General features: G+C 37.7%; 2 protein-coding genes across 3 annotated transcripts; one reads left to right on the forward strand and one right to left on the reverse strand.

Moving 5' to 3' along the window:
- The first annotated feature begins 231 nt into the window (after window positions 1-231).
- ccndbp1 (cyclin D-type binding-protein 1) lies at window positions 232-8,529 on the forward strand. The gene is made up of 11 exons (XM_067372785.1): window positions 232-374; window positions 610-669; window positions 747-826; window positions 913-994; window positions 1,067-1,163; window positions 2,126-2,199; window positions 2,438-2,514; window positions 2,599-2,867; window positions 5,835-5,895; window positions 6,213-6,259; window positions 6,459-8,529. The coding sequence occupies exons 1-11, from the start codon at window positions 287-289 to the stop codon at window positions 6,568-6,570; spliced, it is 1,047 nt and encodes a 348-aa protein (XP_067228886.1). The 5' UTR covers window positions 232-286; the 3' UTR covers window positions 6,571-8,529.
- A 135-nt stretch (window positions 8,530-8,664) lies between these two features.
- Window positions 8,665-18,349, reverse strand: tgm8 (transglutaminase 8). 2 transcript variants are annotated; one of them, XM_067372781.1, is made up of 14 exons: window positions 18,331-18,349; window positions 16,319-16,422; window positions 16,051-16,215; window positions 14,679-14,918; window positions 14,477-14,595; window positions 14,253-14,381; window positions 12,710-12,887; window positions 12,466-12,601; window positions 12,280-12,389; window positions 10,680-10,922; window positions 10,328-10,600; window positions 9,185-9,348; window positions 8,932-9,065; window positions 8,665-8,851 (listed from the first exon to the last, which is right to left on the reverse strand). In XM_067372781.1, the coding sequence occupies exons 2-14, from the start codon at window positions 16,377-16,379 to the stop codon at window positions 8,668-8,670; spliced, it is 2,136 nt and encodes a 711-aa protein (XP_067228882.1). In that variant the 5' UTR covers window positions 16,380-16,422; window positions 18,331-18,349; the 3' UTR covers window positions 8,665-8,667. The 2 variants fall into 2 exon arrangements, with proteins under 2 accessions (XP_067228882.1, XP_067228883.1); XM_067372782.1 differs by lacking the exon at window positions 14,253-14,381.
- Window positions 18,350-18,664: the final 315 nt, after the last annotated feature.

The following is an 18,664-nucleotide window of genomic DNA, read 5'->3' on the forward strand; positions in this document are numbered from 1 at the left end:
TGACAAAATGAACGTTTATATATTTAAACAGAATAAACGTTCATTTTAAGCATGAGTGTAGCAGCATTGAGTTCATTTTGTGAACATATTTTTGTGAATTATTTTTTAAATAATTATAAATATTCTTGTTTACATATTTATATTATTATAAATATGTAAACAAGTTAAAAATAGAACCGACGGTGCAAAATGTGCAACCACAGACTCGCTCCGGTACGATTATCACACAAACTTAGTTCCGCTTGACGTTCGTTCCACGGATCGAGTGACAGGAGCGAACCGAGTCATGAGTGCCGATAATTCCCGTTCAGATGCTCTGCTGCCGTTAAGAAACCTCAGTAACTCGGTGAAGAGCAGCAGAGATCGAGTGAGGGGTATGATGGCATCCTGTCGCTTTATTTCACCACAGACTTTAACTGTTTTTGTGTGATGGCTAACGGCTAAATGTGTAACACATGTACAGTGCTGTATAAACTATATATTACACCCTCCAAACACACACACACACACACACACACACACACACACACACACACACACACACACACACACACACACACACACACACACACAGAGTTCCTCGTGTTTATACTCTCTTTATGTTTTCAGATGGAGAGTCGAATGAAAGCAGCGGGACGTTCAGTTTGTCAAACTTCTGGGAGATTCTGAGTTCAGTGTTTATAATGATCTTCATCTGAATATCATCATCATCACACTGACTCACTCGTGTTCTTCATATTTCACAGGTGAAGCTGTAAAAGCAACGTCTCAAGAAGCAACAAAACTCAGTTTAATCTTCTCGAAGCCGCCGCCGCCGTCAGAGGAGGTGCTTCTGCTCTAGAGCCCTGACTGACCTTTGACCCTTTGGTGTTTTTGTCCTCTGTAATATTGCTCTGTTTCTTCTCACTGCAGGACTGTGCAAAAATAGCCGAATCTGTTCAGAAGAGCGTGTTGACCTTGTCTACGGTTTACTTCTGGTTACCGAAGAGTCAGGGTAACTGTGACACTAATGTAACGAACTCTAAATGACGAGCAGAGAATAAAGCGAATGTCCTGTTTGATGCAGGAGTTACGCTGAGGAAGGCGGTCAGAGACGCCACAGCGGAGGTGCTGGACGGACTCCACCAGCTGCTGGACGTTATTCTCTCCTCTCCTGTACAGAGGTATGAACTCCTCATGAAAGGGTCTTTTCTTCTCCACAGTGTCATATATCCGAGTGAAACGCTTCACAAACAAGAACAAATGTTGGGCCTTCTTATCAGAGAAGAGAAGCTGATTCAAGATTATGAGGAACATGAATTTAAAGGGTTAGTTCACCCAAAAATGAAAATTCTGTCATTAATTATTCACCCTCATGTCGTTCCACACCCGTAAGACCTTCATTCATCTTCAGAACACAAATTAAGATGTTTTTGATGAAATCTGAAGGCTCAGTGAGGCCTGCATAGCCAGCAATGATATTTCCTCTCAAGATCCATTAATGTACTAAAAACATATTTAAATCAGGTCATGTGAGTACAGTGGTTCAATATTAATATTATAAAGCCACGAGAATATTTTTGGTGCGCCAAAAACACAAAATAACGACTTATTTAGTGATGGCCGATTTCAAAACACTGCTTCAGGAAGCTTCGGAGCGTTATGAATCAGTGTGTCAAATCATGATTCGGATCGCGTGTCAAACTGCTGAAATCACGTGACTCTGGCGCTCCGAACCGCTGATTCATAACGCTCCGAATCTTCCTGAAGAAGTGTTTTGAAATCGGCCATCACTAAATAAGTCGTTATTTTGTGTTTTTGGCGCACCAAAAATATTCTGGTGGCTTTATAATATTAATATTGAACCACTGTACTCACATGAACTGATTTAAATATGTTTTTAGTACATTAATGGATCTTGAGAGAGGAAATGTCATTGCTCAGGCCTCACTGAGCCATCAGATTTCATCAAAAACATCTTAATTTGTGTTCTGAAGATTAATGAAGGTCTTACGGGTGTGGAATGACATGAGGGCGAGTAATAAATGACAGAATTTTCATTTTTGGGTGAACTAACCCTTTAACACAATAATAATGATGTGTATGGATAAGATGGGTGTGTGATTATTGTCATGTGTTCCTTCAGTCTCTCTCAGGAGCAGCTGATGTCCACCGGAGGAGTTTGGGCCGCATGTGACCAGTTTAATCAGCTACCAAAAGGTTAGAAGGATACTAACCAGTACTAGAGTTAAGACCCGTTCACACCAAGAACGATGTCTGCATTTATTTGATCAAAAATACAGTAAAAATGTGAAATATTATTAAATGTAAATCAGCTGTTTTCTATGTGAATATATAGTAAAGTGTAATTTATTCCTGTGATCAAAGCTGAATTACTCCAGTCTTCAGTGTCACATGATCCTTCAGAAATCATTCTGATATGATGATTTTCTCACAGATAACCGCAGTGCCGTGTCGGGCGTCTTGACTTCATATGTTGGTTTGGTGAAAGATGCCCTGGAAGAAATGGAGCAGGTCAGAGAACATCTGCTAATAATGAAGATTGTTTTTGTCCATTAATAAGTCGTTTGAGGTTGTTTATTACTCTGTGTGTTTCAGGCTCTGGCTGAGGCTCAAGACCCGTTTGGTGACGTCTTAGACGATGATGATGATGATGACGAAGGAATCGGTGGCCGTGGTAACCAGGACACGTACTGGTCAGAGTCGGACCGGCAGCTGGTCTGTCAGTGTCAGGGTCTGATGAAGGCGTCCGGAGCGAGTCTGCGCAAACTCTCCTCTGCTGTCAGAAACAACGGCGATACGGATACGGAGGAGAACATTGCGCAGTTAGACGATCTCGCAGACGCTGCTAAAGACGTCAGTCCCAGGTGGGTCGATTAAAATGTTGAATTAAATATTGATTGAATCAAACTATTAAAACTGTGGCTTCAAGTCCATGCTGTAGCTTATTCTGTGAAATATAACGTGACTGAACACAGTTTGTGACATTTAAAGAATGGATTTGATGACTCTGTTGAATGAGGTTGAAATGTTTTTAATCATTGTAACATGATGAACACTACTGGTCAAAAGATTGTGGTCAGTTTTTTTTTTTTTTTGTAATAAATAAATACTTTTATTCATCAAGGAAAAAGAATGTATTACAGTTTCCACAAAAATATGAACTGTTTTCAACATTGATAATAATCATAAATGTTTCTTGAGCATCAAATCATCATATCAGAATGATTTCTGAAGGATCATGTGACACTGAAGACTGGAGTAATGATGCTGAAAATTCAGCTCAGATTTTATATCTTGCAATTCCGACTTTATAACTCACAATTCTGACTTTATAACTCGCAATTCCGACTTTATAACTCGCAATTCTGACTTTATATCTTGCAATTCCGACTTTATAACTCGCAATTTCGACTTTATAACTCGCAATTTCGACTTTATAACTCGCAATTCCGACTTTATAACTCGCAATTCTGACTTTATATCTTGCAATTCCGACTTTATATCTTGCAATTCCGACTTTATAACTCGCAATTTCGACTTTATAACTCGCAATTTCGACTTTATAACTCGCAATTCCGACTTTAAAACTCGCAATTCCGACTTTAAAACTCGCAATTCCGACTTTATAACTCGCAATTCCGACTTTATAACTCGCAATTTCGACTTTAAAACTCGCAATTCCGACTTTATATCTTGCAATTTCGACTTTAAAACTCGCAATTCCGACTTTATATCTTGCAATTCCGACTTTATATCTTGCAATTCCGACTTTATATCTTGCAATTCCGACTTTATAACTCGCAATTTCGACTTTATAACTCGCAATTTCGACTTTATAACTCGCAATTTCGACTTTATAACTCGCAATTCCGACTTTAAAACTCGCAATTCCGACTTTAAAACTCGCAATTCCGACTTTATAACTCGCAATTCCGACTTTAAAACTCGCAATTCCGACTTTATATCTTGCAATTCTGACTTTATAACTCGCAATTCCGACTTTATAACTCGCAATTCCGACTTTATAACTCGCAATTCCGACTTTAAAACTCGCAATTCCGACTTTAAAACTCGCAATTCCGACTTTATAACTCACAATTCTGACTTTATATCTTGCAATTCCGACTTTATAACTCGCAATTTCGACTTTATAACTCGCAATTCCGACTTTATAACTCGCAATTCCGACTTTATATCTTGCAATTCCGACTTTATATCTTGCAATTCCGACTTTATATCTTGCAATTCCGACTTTATAACTCGCAATTTCGACTTTATAACTCGCAATTCCGACTTTATAACTCGCAAGTCCGACTTTAAAACTCGCAATTCCGACTTTAAAACTCGCAATTCCGACTTTAAAACTCGCAATTCCGACTTTATAACTCACAATTCCGACTTTATATCTTGCAATTCCGACTTTATAACTCGCAATTCGACTTTAAAACTCGCAATTCTGACTTTATAACTCGCAATTCTGACTTTATAACTCGCAATTCCGACTTTAAAACTCGCAATTCCGACTTTATAACTCGCAATTCCGACTTTAAAACTCGCAATTCCGACTTTATATCTTGCAATTCTGACTTTATAACTCGCAATTCCGACTTTATAACTCGCAATTCCGACTTTATAACTCGCAAGTCCGACTTTAAAACTCGCAATTCCGACTTTAAAACTCGCAATTCCGACTTTAAAACTCGCAATTCCGACTTTAAAACTCGCAATTCCGACTTTATAACTCGCAATTCTGACTTTATATCTTGCAATTCCGACTTTATAACTCGCAATTTCGACTTTATAACTCGCAATTCCGACTTTATAACTCGCAATTCTGACTTTATATCTTGCAATTCCGACTTTATATCTTGCAATTCCGACTTTATATCTTGCAATTCCGACTTTATAACTCGCAATTTCGACTTTATAACTCGCAATTTCGACTTTATAACTCTCAATTCCGACTTTAAAACTCGCAATTCCGACTTTAAAACTCGCAATTCCGACTTTATAACTCGCAATTCCGACTTTAAAACTCGCAATTCCGAGTTTATAACTCGCAATTCCGACTTTATAACTCGCAATTCCGACTTTATAACTCGCAATTCCGACTTTATAACTCGCAATTCCGACTTTATAACTCGCAAGTCCGACTTTAAAACTCGCAATTCCGACTTTAAAACTCGCAATTCCGACTTTAAAACTCGCAATTCCGACTTTATAACTCACAATTCTGACTTTATATCTTGCAATTCCGACTTTATAACTCACAATTCTGACTTTATAACTCGCAATTCCGACTTTATAAGTCACAATTCTGACTTTATAACTCGCAATTCCGACTTTATAACTCGCAATTCGACTTTAAAACTCGCAATTCTGACTTTATAACTCGCAATTCTGACTTTATAACTCGCAATTCCGACTTTAAAACTCGCAATTTTGACTTTATATCTTGTAATTCTGAGAAAAAAAGTCAGTATTGTGAGATAAAAAGTTGTAATTACCTTTTTTATTAATTTCATGGCAGAAATGATCTTCCATAGAAAACAGCTATTTTAAATTGGAATAATATTTCACAATTTTAACTGTATTTTTTTATTCATTAAACATGTTCAGTTCTTACCAACCCTATGAACAGTAGCATAAGTGTTGTTTCTGATTGGTTAAGAGTTTCTAATGGTCTCACATGATGTTGAACACTCATAATTTCCGTTCACAGTGAGTGTTTTACCCTACAGCTCTCTGTGCCACACCAAACATCCATCCTGCCAAACCTCCTCATGGCACAGTGACGGTGATAATAATTACAGCTTGTTTTGTGTTTTCAGCGTCGATGACCTCGCCCTCAGTCTCTACCCCCCTGTGGACCGCGCGGCTGTCAATAATAACGTAAGTTTCGACAGAACGCTCACTCTCGCCTAGCTTTATCACGCACAGGGGACGTGTTCAGACGAGCCCCTCGGCTCTGTTGGCCGGCGCCCAGAATGACATGTTTCATCTGTCACATTATTGATGGCATCACGAGAACGCAGCGGTGTGTGTTTTCAGGTGTGCCAGTTCATTAGTCATGAATTACAGGTGAGTCGTGGGCGTCGTTGTTGACGTACGTTTTCAACAAATGATCCAGTTAAGTTGGGGTTCATGTGTTTGGATTCTTAGGATCATGGCAAAGTTTCCAGTGCTAATGGATGATGTGATTGTTGTAGGTGTGTAAACTGGCATGTGTGCTGAAGAAAGTGCTGGAGATCACTAGGTAAGTCACTGGTTAAGTCTGATAATCACTAGTTTGCCTGCGGTTTACTAAATGTAATTATTATTTTTATTAGGTCCAGAGCACAGTCACATGATTCTTTCTAATTGATTCTTCCACCCTTCATCATTTTTCCCACATCAGTCACATTTCTGTCCCCTCCTCGTGTAATGAAGCATCTGAACTTCTCCTCTTTCATCAGGTCCAGTCATGTTTGCGTGGAGGCCGATATCTCCTGGGTGGAGTTTCTGAACGGAGCCGTTGAACACAACCTGGAGAAGGTCAAATCGCTGCTGCACGACTGCGGCTCATAGCAGCGAGATTCAGCGTCAACAACACAACCCGCCAGTATCTGATCAGACAAACCAGCTTCCAGTGCTTCTGCTGCTCTCGCAGAAGAGCGTCACGGATGCTGACGGATTCCAAACAGCAGAAAGTGTTTTATATGGAATCTGGAACTTTCCCTTACTTTCACAAAAGCCATGAATTAGTCCATCTTTCTAAGTGATGTTGTAATTCATGATGTTCACAGTAGTTTGACCTCTGAAATGATGAAATCTATTTTGAATATATAGTGTTATTCATAAAAACTCCATGTCTGAGTGTAAGATTCTCTTTCTGTAAACGCTCAAGTGTTTTCAGTGCAAAACCACCTTTATTAAATCCACAATGACTTTTACTTATAAATTACATAATATAGCTGCAAGCATCAGTTAAGGGTCCAAACACAACAGAAGCAAACAAGGAAGCTACTAGCAGACAAAGACTTCCATAATAGACTATGAGACAAAGACGCTGCATGTCAATTTTGAAGTCAGACAAAATTTCATATTTTGTTCAATTGTAGCGCTACCAAGTGGCACAGTCCCACCACTTTTTTTGTGTCCCCATACACAAGCGTGTCAAATTTGGTGAAAATATGTAATTATGTTTAAGAGTTATAGACATATGTATGAACATAAAATATTACCCACACCTGACTTTGATTGCATTTTTGCCACTTACTATCAAAATTTTGACATTTGGCCTTTAGTGTTTCTGATTTTTGTACGGTGGTTTCGTCTTGGACTAACGATTTCAAAGATACTTTAAGTCACAACGTTTCACTAAGGCGAAACCTAGCATGTTTGGTATCGTTGGACTTGGCAAGGATTCAGGAGTCTAAGGAAATTAGATCTCATGAAAATAAGTAACCACATCCAAAGTTATAAGCATATAAATACTTTTCACCACTAGGTGGTCCTGGTCTGAAACTTCTCAGAGTCTTTCAGGGCATCATGCTGATAACCCATACTGAGTTTCGTAAAGATACGTTGATGCGTTTATAAAATACAGCATTTTATTACAAAATTCAAAATGGCTGACGCCCAAAATGGCCGATATGGACAAATCTAACAAGCCCAGTTTAAGATTTTTTGGTAAACCATTCTGATGTTATAAGCAAAAATATCAATTTTCTTATCTCCGGACCAGTAGGTGGCGCTGCACCAAAACGCAGCATGTAGCCTCAAGTCATGCTTGTGATGACATATAGTGTTGCCAAGTCCGCTGTTTCCCGCTACTTTTACACTGTTGCCGTGGGTTGTTTTTCATGTCCGGGGGATGAAGCGACCCAAAATAATGCGAATAAAATGCGAATTTTACCGGGGGAGCCCCGCCAAGAAGCGAATTTTACCCGCGGCACTCGATTTTTACCATGGGAATGTGATTGGGCTACTTTTGAGGAGCAATTGGGCGGGTTTTGTTGTGAAAACCTGGCAACCCTGATGACGTACCAAGTTTGGTCTAAATGCGATGATGCGTTGCGGAGTGTCTATTTTTGCAAGCTCTACTTAAAATTTATTTGCATGTTTTTCAAAAAACGGTTTGAGAAATCTGCTTGAATTCCACAACTGAAGATGATCTGCTTCAACTTTCGTGGAAATTTTGTTTTTAGTTCATACGGTTCAACACTTATTAGCATAAATGTAAGTGCAACTTTGGACAGTTGGTGGCGCTAGAGCGATTGAGTTAGAGACTCCAAATTTGCTATGGTGACAGTTCAGACTGTCCTCTATCTGTGTGCCAAAATTCATCAGTTTCCCACAAGCGGTTCTACGGGCTGCCGGAGCAGAAGAAGAAGAAGACCTACAACAGGTACACACCTAAAAATAATTCAAGCAAATATTACATCAAAAGGACTCGACTGACAAAAACCTTTAGGAATGCAGAATATCACATAAACAAAGTGAAATTTTAGGCCATTTAAAAGTGTTGTATTGCAACTTTTTCAGCCTATTATGCATTCTCGCTGTTTTTAATGGTGATAATCGTTAGATTACTGTTAATTATTCAGCTCTTTACATGATAAAACATCTCTGCTTTGTACATGCAAATAAAAGCTTCAAGCAGCTGATTCTTCGTTCTTCGTCTCATTTTCTGAAGTTGAGGTATCCCAGAGGTGAGCTCGCGGGTCTGACGTTGATGTCCAGACTGGCTTTAATGTCTCTGAAGGTGGAGCTGTCAAAGTTGGCCACCAGTTTCCTCGGTCCGAGTCTGTAGGGTCTGAACGTCACCCTCAGCGTGATTCTCTGTCCCGGGCCGAGCTCAACGGCGCTGCAAGACACAGACAACCATCAACACACAGCAGACGTGAATGAGAGAGTTTAGCGTGAGGAGGAGAAGCTGAAGCTCACTTGGACTTCTCGGTTTGTTTCAGCAGGCCGCTGCCGGTGAGCGTGATGGAGCAGTTCTTCAGCGCCGTGGGGAGAGGGTTCTCAAACACGACCTCTGCGATCATCTCCGCGTCCCACAGAGGAGTCCCGGTGACCTGAGACACGTCACAGCGCTCGGGTCAGAGATACACTCAGAGTGTGTGTGTGTGTGTGTGTGTGTGTGTGTGTGTGTGTGTGTGTGTGTGTGTGTGTGTGTGTGTGTGAAGATACTCACAGAGATCTTGAGGGTCGGACTGTGTGGCACGATGTCTTTCTCCGCCAGATACGTCTCTTTCGGCTCGTTTTTTTCCGTTGAGATCGCAGACACTTTGATGCAGTTGTTGTCCAGCATTTTTGGTCCGTACGCAGCGAACGGGACCGTGAAGGGAAGAGTTTGTTCTGAAACGAGCACATTTACATGAATGTTATTATTGTGCGCCTTATACTGAATGTTGTAATGAAACCAAGTCATGTGGGTGAATCTCTCAGAAAACATGCCTGGATCATATTAAACTGTGAATTCACCAGAAATTGAAATGAATTTTACATAAAGAAAATGAAGTGTGATTTTAGGACCATTCGTGAACATGCAAAATATTAACTTAAAATCTCAGGGTGCTTCAAGTAAATATTAGATCAAAGTGACTACAACTGGGTTGGTGACATCACAAACCCTAAAATTGACATAAACCCCGCCCCCGAGAACACTCAGCAAAGGGGGCGGGGCCATGTTGGGCTGCTTTAGAGAAGAGGAAGAGTTGTTGTAGTCGAGTGTTGTTGTCATGCCGTCATTTTACACCAAACGAGGGTCAATTCAACACAAAAGATGAACATGACGGCACATGCTAGTGGATGAGTTGAATCAACTCCACAGCAACTACATCAATTTATCCACTAACCATTCAGAAACGTCTAAAAGTTGTAACTTCTTCCTGAGTCTCTCCATCAGTGTCGACTCCGGTTTGAACAATGTAAGGCTGAACACTTTCCTCATTTTGGCTGCGTGAGATTCTCCAGCTTTGTTGTTGTTGAGCTGTTAAAGCTCCGCCCTCTTCTGGAGCAGCAGCTCATTTGCATTTAAAGGGACACACACAAAAACGGCGTGTTTTTGCTCACACCCAAATAGGGGCAAATTTGACAAGCTATAATAAATGATCTGTGGGGGATTTTGAGCTGAAACTTCACACACACATTCTGGAGACACCAGAGACTATCTTGTGAAAGGAGCATTATTGGTCTACTTTAATACTGTCCTAAAAACATGCTTCATTTTCTTTATGCGAAATATAATGCTTTATTTTCTTGTCATTTCTGTGCATGTGTTCTTGTTCTGGTGTTGGTGGTGAAGGAGGCGGCACGGGTTAGTTAGCGCTCGCACCTGTGTTGGGTTGCAGTCGGATGTCAGTGTTGTCACTCCAGACGCCGGCCGCTGGGATTCCCGTGTATCTCATGACCTGAGCGCTCATCTTAAGCGACAGTTCTTGTGCGTTCTCGCTCCTCAGAATGAGCTTGAGTTTGATGTCGGTGCCGTTCAGCGGCGGCTCGTCCAGACTGATCTTCATCTGCAGGGTTGGACGAGACGTCTCGCTCGGCTTCAGGTCAGTCACTCGCTTCACGGCCTCGTCATACACGGCTCTCTCCTTCACAGAACCTGAGGAACAGATGCATTGATATGAAACAGACGGTCAGATATCAGCAGCTGTGTGTGTGTGTGTGTGTGTGAGACGGACCCTCCGGGTGCTTGTACTGATCTGAGATGTCTCGTCGGCTGTTGCTGCCCACAGCTTTAGTGCTGATATTCTGCCCGACAGTTTTCGTGTCTGAGAGAATCTTCTTCTTGGAGCCGTTGGCCATGATCAACCATGTGATTTTATCTGCGTTGACCTCTGCGTACACAAAAGGCACGTCATACTTGACGTCGGTGTGACCCTCCAGGATGGCCTTCAGGGGCGCTGGACCACAGCAGTAAGTGCCTGGATGTAGTGGACAGATCAGGGGTTAAATCACTCCTCTAAGGTCAAGCTCATAATACTCCTGAATATTTTGCTGATGACACTCAATCATAATTTATACATTTATAAATATATATATATAGCATATATTAAATAAAACAGTCAAAATAAAATAAATAAATCATAAAAATGTAAAACTAAAATAATCAATAATAAAAAATATATAAAAACCTTAGTAAAAAATTGATTAAATCATTATTTATTACATTAAAAATAATTAATTAAATTAAATAAAAAAAATGTAAAACTAAAAATATATATAAAACTATATATATATATATATAACCCTTAGTTAAACTGCATTCAGTCATAATTCATAAAATTAAAAATGAATATCTTTTAAGTAAAACAATAAAAATAAAATCATTAATTCAAAAAAATGTAAAACTAAATCAATATTAAAATATATATATAAAACTAAGTAAAACTGTATTAAATCATTATTTATTAAATTAAAAATAAATAATTTCTAAAATAAAAGTCAAAATAAATAAATGAAATTAAATAAAAATGTAAAAAAAAGAATATATATATATATATATATATATATATATATATATATATATATATATATATATATATATATATATATATATATATATATATATAATCTTTAAAAAAACAGTCGAAATAAAATCTTTAAATCATAAAAATATGAAGTTAAAATAATAAAAAATATATATAAAATCCCTAGAAAAAATGTATTCAGTTATAATTTATAAATTTAAGAATAAATATCTTTTAAATAAAACAATCAAAATAAAATTAATTCATAAAATTGTAAAACTAAAATAAATAATCAATATTAAAATATATATAAAACTCTTAGTAAAAATATATTTTCTTAGTAAAAATTTATTCAATAATAATTTATCAAATTAAAAATATTTTGTTTTTAAATAAAACAGCAATAAAGACATACAACCAAAATAAATAATTTTAACATTAAAAACACTACATAAAACCCCTAGTAAAAATTAATTTAATCATTATTTATTAATTAAAGATAAATAATAAAAAAAAAACAATGGCCATAAAAATGTAAAAATTAAAATAAATAATTTTAAAATAGAAATAGATAATTAATAAAACCCCTAATAAAAAAAAAAAAAAAAAGAACACTTACTAAAAAAGATAAAATATTTAAGTGTTTACGTCATGTGAGAATTAACTGGCATTTGAGAAAATGTGTTGTTAAACTCTTATATCTCCAGGTGGAATATTTTAGCTCAAGGATTTCGGCTGACAGTTCCTGATGTAACTGTAACATGTGATGCATGTGATGTAACACTGGTGATCTCTATATGCAGATGAGGACCTGAGCTCTTCTCCTGCGGCGTCGGGTCCAGAACCTGCCAGCCGTCGTAGAGCGAGTCCCCGGAGAGATCCGGACGCCTCATCCAGCCCTCCACCCAAACATGGAAGTTCCTGCAACACATTCCTCACGTCAGGGATTTCAGCAATGAGACGAAATCAAACGAACTGAAGCTCAGAAGACTCTTACCAAACACTGTCCAGGTTCTGTTTGGGTCTCACGCCGTAGTCGCTGAAGAACTCGTCGACGATGAGGTTCTGATCCGTGTCGTGAGCCGACTGAAAGTTAGTGACGACGCGACACGGGATCCCCAAACATCTCAACACTACAGGAGAACAAGATAGTTCACTAAAGCCATAGTGTGTGTGTGTGTGTGTGTGTGTGTGTGTGTGTGTGTGTGTGTGTGTGTGTGTGTGTGAGTGTGTGTGTGTACCTGTGCACATGACCGCAGCAAACACCCAGCACTGTCCGTATTTGACCGGATGACAGTCATATTTGATCCAGCGTCTCAATATTTCCACACTGCTGGTCCAGCTGGACGGAACGACTCCTCCGATGTACCGATCGCCCCACTGACCCATCAGAACACCGTTATCGTCGTCCGAGTTTATCTAAACAATTAACACAGAAATTAATATTCATCACTGCTTATCTGCATATGATAATGAGGCAGTTCATGATTGAGTCCTAAAATAACCCAAAATCAGGAGTTGTTTTGAATCTCAGAATTACTAATAATTCATAATTCTCTTCAGAATTACTAGAAATAAACTCGGAATTACTAGAAATAAACTCGGAATTACTAGAAATAAACTTGGAATTGCGAGAAACTCAGAATTGCTAGAAATAAACTCAGAATTACTAGAATGAAGTCGGAATTACAAGAAATAAACTCGGAATTGTAAGAAACTCAGAATTGCTAGAAATAAACTCAGAATAGCGAGAAACTCAGAATTGCTAGAAATAAACTCGGAATTACTAGAATGAAGTCGGAATTACTAGAAATAAACTCGGAATTGCGAGAAAATCAGAATTACTAGTAATAAACTCGGAATTACTAGAATGAAGTCGGAATTACTAGAAATAAACTCGGAATTACTAGAATGAAGTCGGAATTACTAGAAATAAACTCGGAATTACTAGAATGAAGTCGGAATTACAAGAAATAAACTCGGAATTGTAAGAAACTCAGAATTGCTAGAAATAAACTCAGAATAGCGAGAAACTCAGAATTGCTAGAAATAAACTCGGAATTACTAGAATGAAGTCGGAATTACTAGAAATAAACTCGGAATTGCGAGAAAATCAGAATTACTAGTAATAAACTCGGAATTACTAGAATGAAGTCGGAATTACTAGAAATAAACTCGGAATTACTAGAATGAAGTCGGAATTACTAGAAATAAACTCGGAATTGCGAGAAAATCAGAATTACTAGAAATAAACTCAGAATTGCTAGAATGAAGTCGGAATTACTAGAAATAAACTCGGAATTACTAGAATGAAGTCGGAATTACTAGAAATAAACTCAGAATTACTAGAATGAAGTCGAATTACTAGAAATAAACTCGGAATTACTAGAATGAAGTCGGAATTACTAGAAATAAACTCAGAATTACTAGAATGAAGTCGGAATTACTATAAATAAACTCGGAATTACTAGAATGAAGTCGGAATTACTAGAAATAAACTCAGAATTACTATAAATAAACTCGGAATTACTAGAAATAAACTCGGAATTACTAGAATGAAGTCGGAATTACTACAATGAAGTCGGAATTACTACAATGAAGTCGGAATTACTAGAAATAAACTCAGAATTACTAGAATGAAGTCAGAATTACTAGAAATAAACTCAGAATTGCGAGAAACTCAGAATTGCTAGAAATAAACTCAGAATTGGACTCCAAAATCAGGAGTTGTTTTGAATCCTGAACACTCGTGTGGATGTGTGTTTAGATCAGTGTTAGTTTTACCATGGCGCTGACCACTCGACTGATGTAGACGGGGTTACAGCGCGCCGAATAATCCTCCTGTGCATCTTTCAGACACTTCGGGTTCAAATCCAGCATCTTCAGACAGATATCCACTACATCCTCCTCAAACTAGAGAAACCAGAGACATCGAGCTCACTGCATTCATGCACAAATCCGTCATATTCAGTTCATGTCGTCTTATGATACGTTTATGCTGTTCTCACCTGACCGAAGTCCCAGCTCATGTTGGTGATGTATTCATCCACTCCCTTATACACGATTCCCTGTTCGTTCATGACGTACTCCTGCCTCTCCGCTTCGTTCGGCAGATACACCAGGTCATCTGGAGACAGAATCAGTGCGGTCACACTTAAATCTGGAGTGAATGCGGATTAGAGGATTAAGGTCTGAAACAGACGGACGCACCTTCACACCAGGGGTTGAACAGCACCGTGACGGCTCTCTCACACCGGACGGAGCAGGAGCCGCTCCTGACCGACAGCGAGTACAGGCCGACGCAGGCGTCTGACGGACACATGACGGACAGGGTGACGCTGGAGACGGATCTGTTCAACACCTTCACGCTCCAGCGGTCACCGGGACTGCAGCGCTGTGGGTTCGTGCTGAAGGACGAGCGTGTGCGCTTCGGTTCACTCGCACCCGGACCTTCAGGACACACAGATTACTTCAACATGATGTGATAGTAATATAAATGAAGAGCAGGACTGGAGAGTGTACAAGAGCTGGACATAATTCATGCTTTTGATTGAATTCTCTTATGCTAAAAAATACAGTAAAATAGTGAAATATTATTACAATGTAAATCAGCTGTTTTCTATGTGAATATATAGTAAAGTGTAATTTATTCCTGTGATCAAAGCTGAATTTTCAGCATCATTACTCCAGTCTTCAGTGTCACATGATCCTTCAGAAATCATTCTAATATGATGATTTGAACATTTGAAAATGTTGAAAAAAGTTCATATTTTTGATGAAAGTTCAAAAGAACAGCATTTATTTGAAATAGAATCTTTTGTGAAATTATAAATGCCTTTACTGTCACTTTTAATCAATTTAATGCGTCTTTGCTGAATAAAAGTATTAATTTTTTCTTCCTTTTTAAACTTTTGTAAGGTAATGCATGACAGTTTCCACAAAAATATGAACTGTTTTCAACACTGATAATAATCTGATTATTAACAGTTGTGCTGCTTCAGATTTTTTTGGAAATAGTTTTGGGTCAGTAAGTTTTAAAAGAAATGATAAAGTTGAAATGTTCTGAGTGTTTGTAATTCTTTTAAACATTTAAATAATGTACTCTACCGTTTAAAATGGTTTTTAAAGGCTTTTATTCATCAAGGATGCATTAAATTGATCAAAAGTGACAGTAAAGACATTTATACATTTACAAAAGATTCTATTATTAATTAATGCTGTTCTTTTGAACTTTATATTTATTCATAAAAATATGAACTGTTTTCAACATTGATAATAATCAAATGTTTCTTGAGCAGCAAATCATCATATCAGAATGATTTCTGAAGGATCATGTGACACTGAAGACTGGAGTAATGATGCTGAAAATTCAGCTTTGATCACAGAAATAAATTACACTTTACTATATATTCACATAGAAAACAGCTGATTTACATTGTAAAAATATTTCACAATTTTACTGTATTTTTGATCAAATAATTGCAGCCTTGGTGAGCAGAAGAGACTCTTTCAGAAACATTAAAATGGTATTAATTCCTGACATTGGGCCTCATGTGTTTATGTGACTGATGTGTGTTTTCACCCGTCTCCACAGTCATCTCGATGTCGTCTGGATTCAGACACTCGCCGCTGAGGATCAGACTGAAGGCTTTTCCTCTGCGGATGATCAGGCGCTCCGCCGTGATTTCATCTGTGTGATGATCAGTGTTGTTTTTCACACACTGTAAATCCACTTTCATCATCACACCTGCTGGAAACACACGGTTCATTAGTTCACTTGACTCGTTTGGTGAGTTTATATCAGAGCGCTGTCTCAGCACGAGCAGATAAATGACATATTTCATCAGAACCTGCTGGAGGTCGGGTGTGGTCCCTCCTGATGAATGAAGTCTGATAAGATCTCAGAAACATGCCAACACTTTATTTGTCCTTGTTACACGTTACATTGCACTTACTGCAGTAAAAACAGTAAATGGTGCATCATTACAAGCCTAACCCAACAATTTTAACAATTGTGAGATATACACTTGGAATTACTAGAAAAAACCCAGAATTGTGAGAAATAAACTCGGAATTACTAGAAATAAACTCGGAATTACTAGAAATAAACTCAGAATTGCTACAAATAAACTCGGAATTGCAAGAAATAAACTCGGAATTGCTACAAATAAACTCGGAATTGCAAGAAATAAACTCGGAATTGCTACAAATAAACTCGGAATTGCAAGAAATAAACTCGGAATTGCTACAAATAAACTCGGAATTGCAAGAAATAAACTCGGAATTGCTAGAAATAAACTCAGAATTGCTAGAAATAAACTCAGAATTGCTAGAAATAAACTCGGAATTGCTACAAATAAACTCGGAATTGCAAGAAATAAACTCGGAATTGCTACAAATAAACTCGGAATTGCAAGAAATAAACTCGGAATTGCTACAAATAAACTCGGAATTGCAAGAAATAAACTCGGAATTGCTACAAATAAACTCGGAATTGCAAGAAATAAACTCGGAATTGCAAGAAATAAACTCGGAATTGCTACAAATAAACTCGGAATTGCAAGAAATAAACTCGGAATTGCTACAAATAAACTCGGAATTGCTACAAATAAACTCGGAATTGCAAGAAATAAACTCGGAATTGCTAGAAATAAACTCAGAATTGCTAGAAATAAACTCGGAATTGCTACAAATAAACTCGGAATTGCAAGAAATAAACTCGGAATTGCTACAAATAAACTCGGAATTGCAAGAAATAAACTCGGAATTGCTACAAATAAACTCGGAATTGCAAGAAATAAACTCGGAATTGCTACAAATAAACTCGGAATTGCAAGAAATAAACTCGGAATTGCTAGAAATAAACTCAGAATTGCTACAAATAAACTCGGAATTGCAAGAAATAAACTCGGAATTGCTACAAATAAACTCGGAATTGCAAGAAATAAACTCGGAATTGCAAGAAATAAACTCAAAATTGCTCGAAATAAACTCAGAATTGCTAGAAATAAACTCAGAATTGCTAGAAATAAACTCGGAATTGCTACAAATAAACTTGGAATTACTAGAAATAAACTCAAAATTGCTAGAAATAAACTCGGAATTGCTAGAAATAAACTCAGAATTGCTAGAAATAAACTCGGAATTGCTACAAATAAACTCGGAATTGCAAGAAATAAACTCGGAATTGCAAGAAATAAACTCAGAATTGCAAGAAATAAACTTGGAATTACTAGAATGAAGTCAGAATTACTAGAAATAAACTCGGAATTACTAGAAATAAACTCCGAATTGCTGGAAATAAACTTAGAATTACTAGAAATAAAATGTAGAATTGTGAGAAAAAAACTCAAAATTATTAGAAATAAACTCAGAATTATGAGAAATTCAGAATTGCTACAAATAAACTTGGAATTACTAGAATGAAGTCAGAATTACTAGAAATAACTCAGAACTGCTAGATATAAATTCAGAACAACCTTTTTTACTGTTTTATTGTGTGGCAGAAACAAGCTTCTGTAACTCAGTGTAACAAAGACACCTTAAAATAAAGTGTAACTCTTTTTCTTTATGAAGTTTATGTTTAGTTCAGAAGTTTCCACTAAGAAGAAGCTGCTGCTTTAATAAAGACGAGGACAAACGAACCCTGAACACGTTAGTGATGTTTTTAACCACAGACACTAATGAACCAGTGAACTCCTGTTACTCACATCACGTCGAACAGTGTCAAACACTCAAACTGCACAGATAAACTACAGAGGACTGAAGGGTGAAGTTTAACTCGTCTCATCACTTACTGAACACTGAAATCTGAACACATTGAATTTTAAAGTAATTTATAACTAAAATCAGTTCGACTCACCCTGATCTCGGCTGCTCAGATTCTCACTCATGTTTCTTCAGATGAAAGAATGTGTGTGTGTGTGTTTATATGAGCCCTTCCCTGTCACTCCCACGAGCGCTGAATCCTCCCGTCACACTCATGAGTGTGACCGATTTCCAAATCAATGATGATGAAACCATCTGACTGAAGCAGATCATCTCAGTTATGATGGAATTACACCAATGTTGTTCCCATAATCTCCCATTAATTAGTGCGGTAACTAACAATGAGCAACACATTTATTACAGTAGTTATTAATCTTAATAAAGACAACAGTTCAATGTGAGATCATGTCAGCTCAGATCCATGAAAT

Source organism: Chanodichthys erythropterus, chromosome 21, assembly GCF_024489055.1.
Source record: "Chanodichthys erythropterus isolate Z2021 chromosome 21, ASM2448905v1, whole genome shotgun sequence".
Lineage (NCBI taxonomy): Eukaryota > Metazoa > Chordata > Actinopteri > Cypriniformes > Xenocyprididae > Chanodichthys > Chanodichthys erythropterus.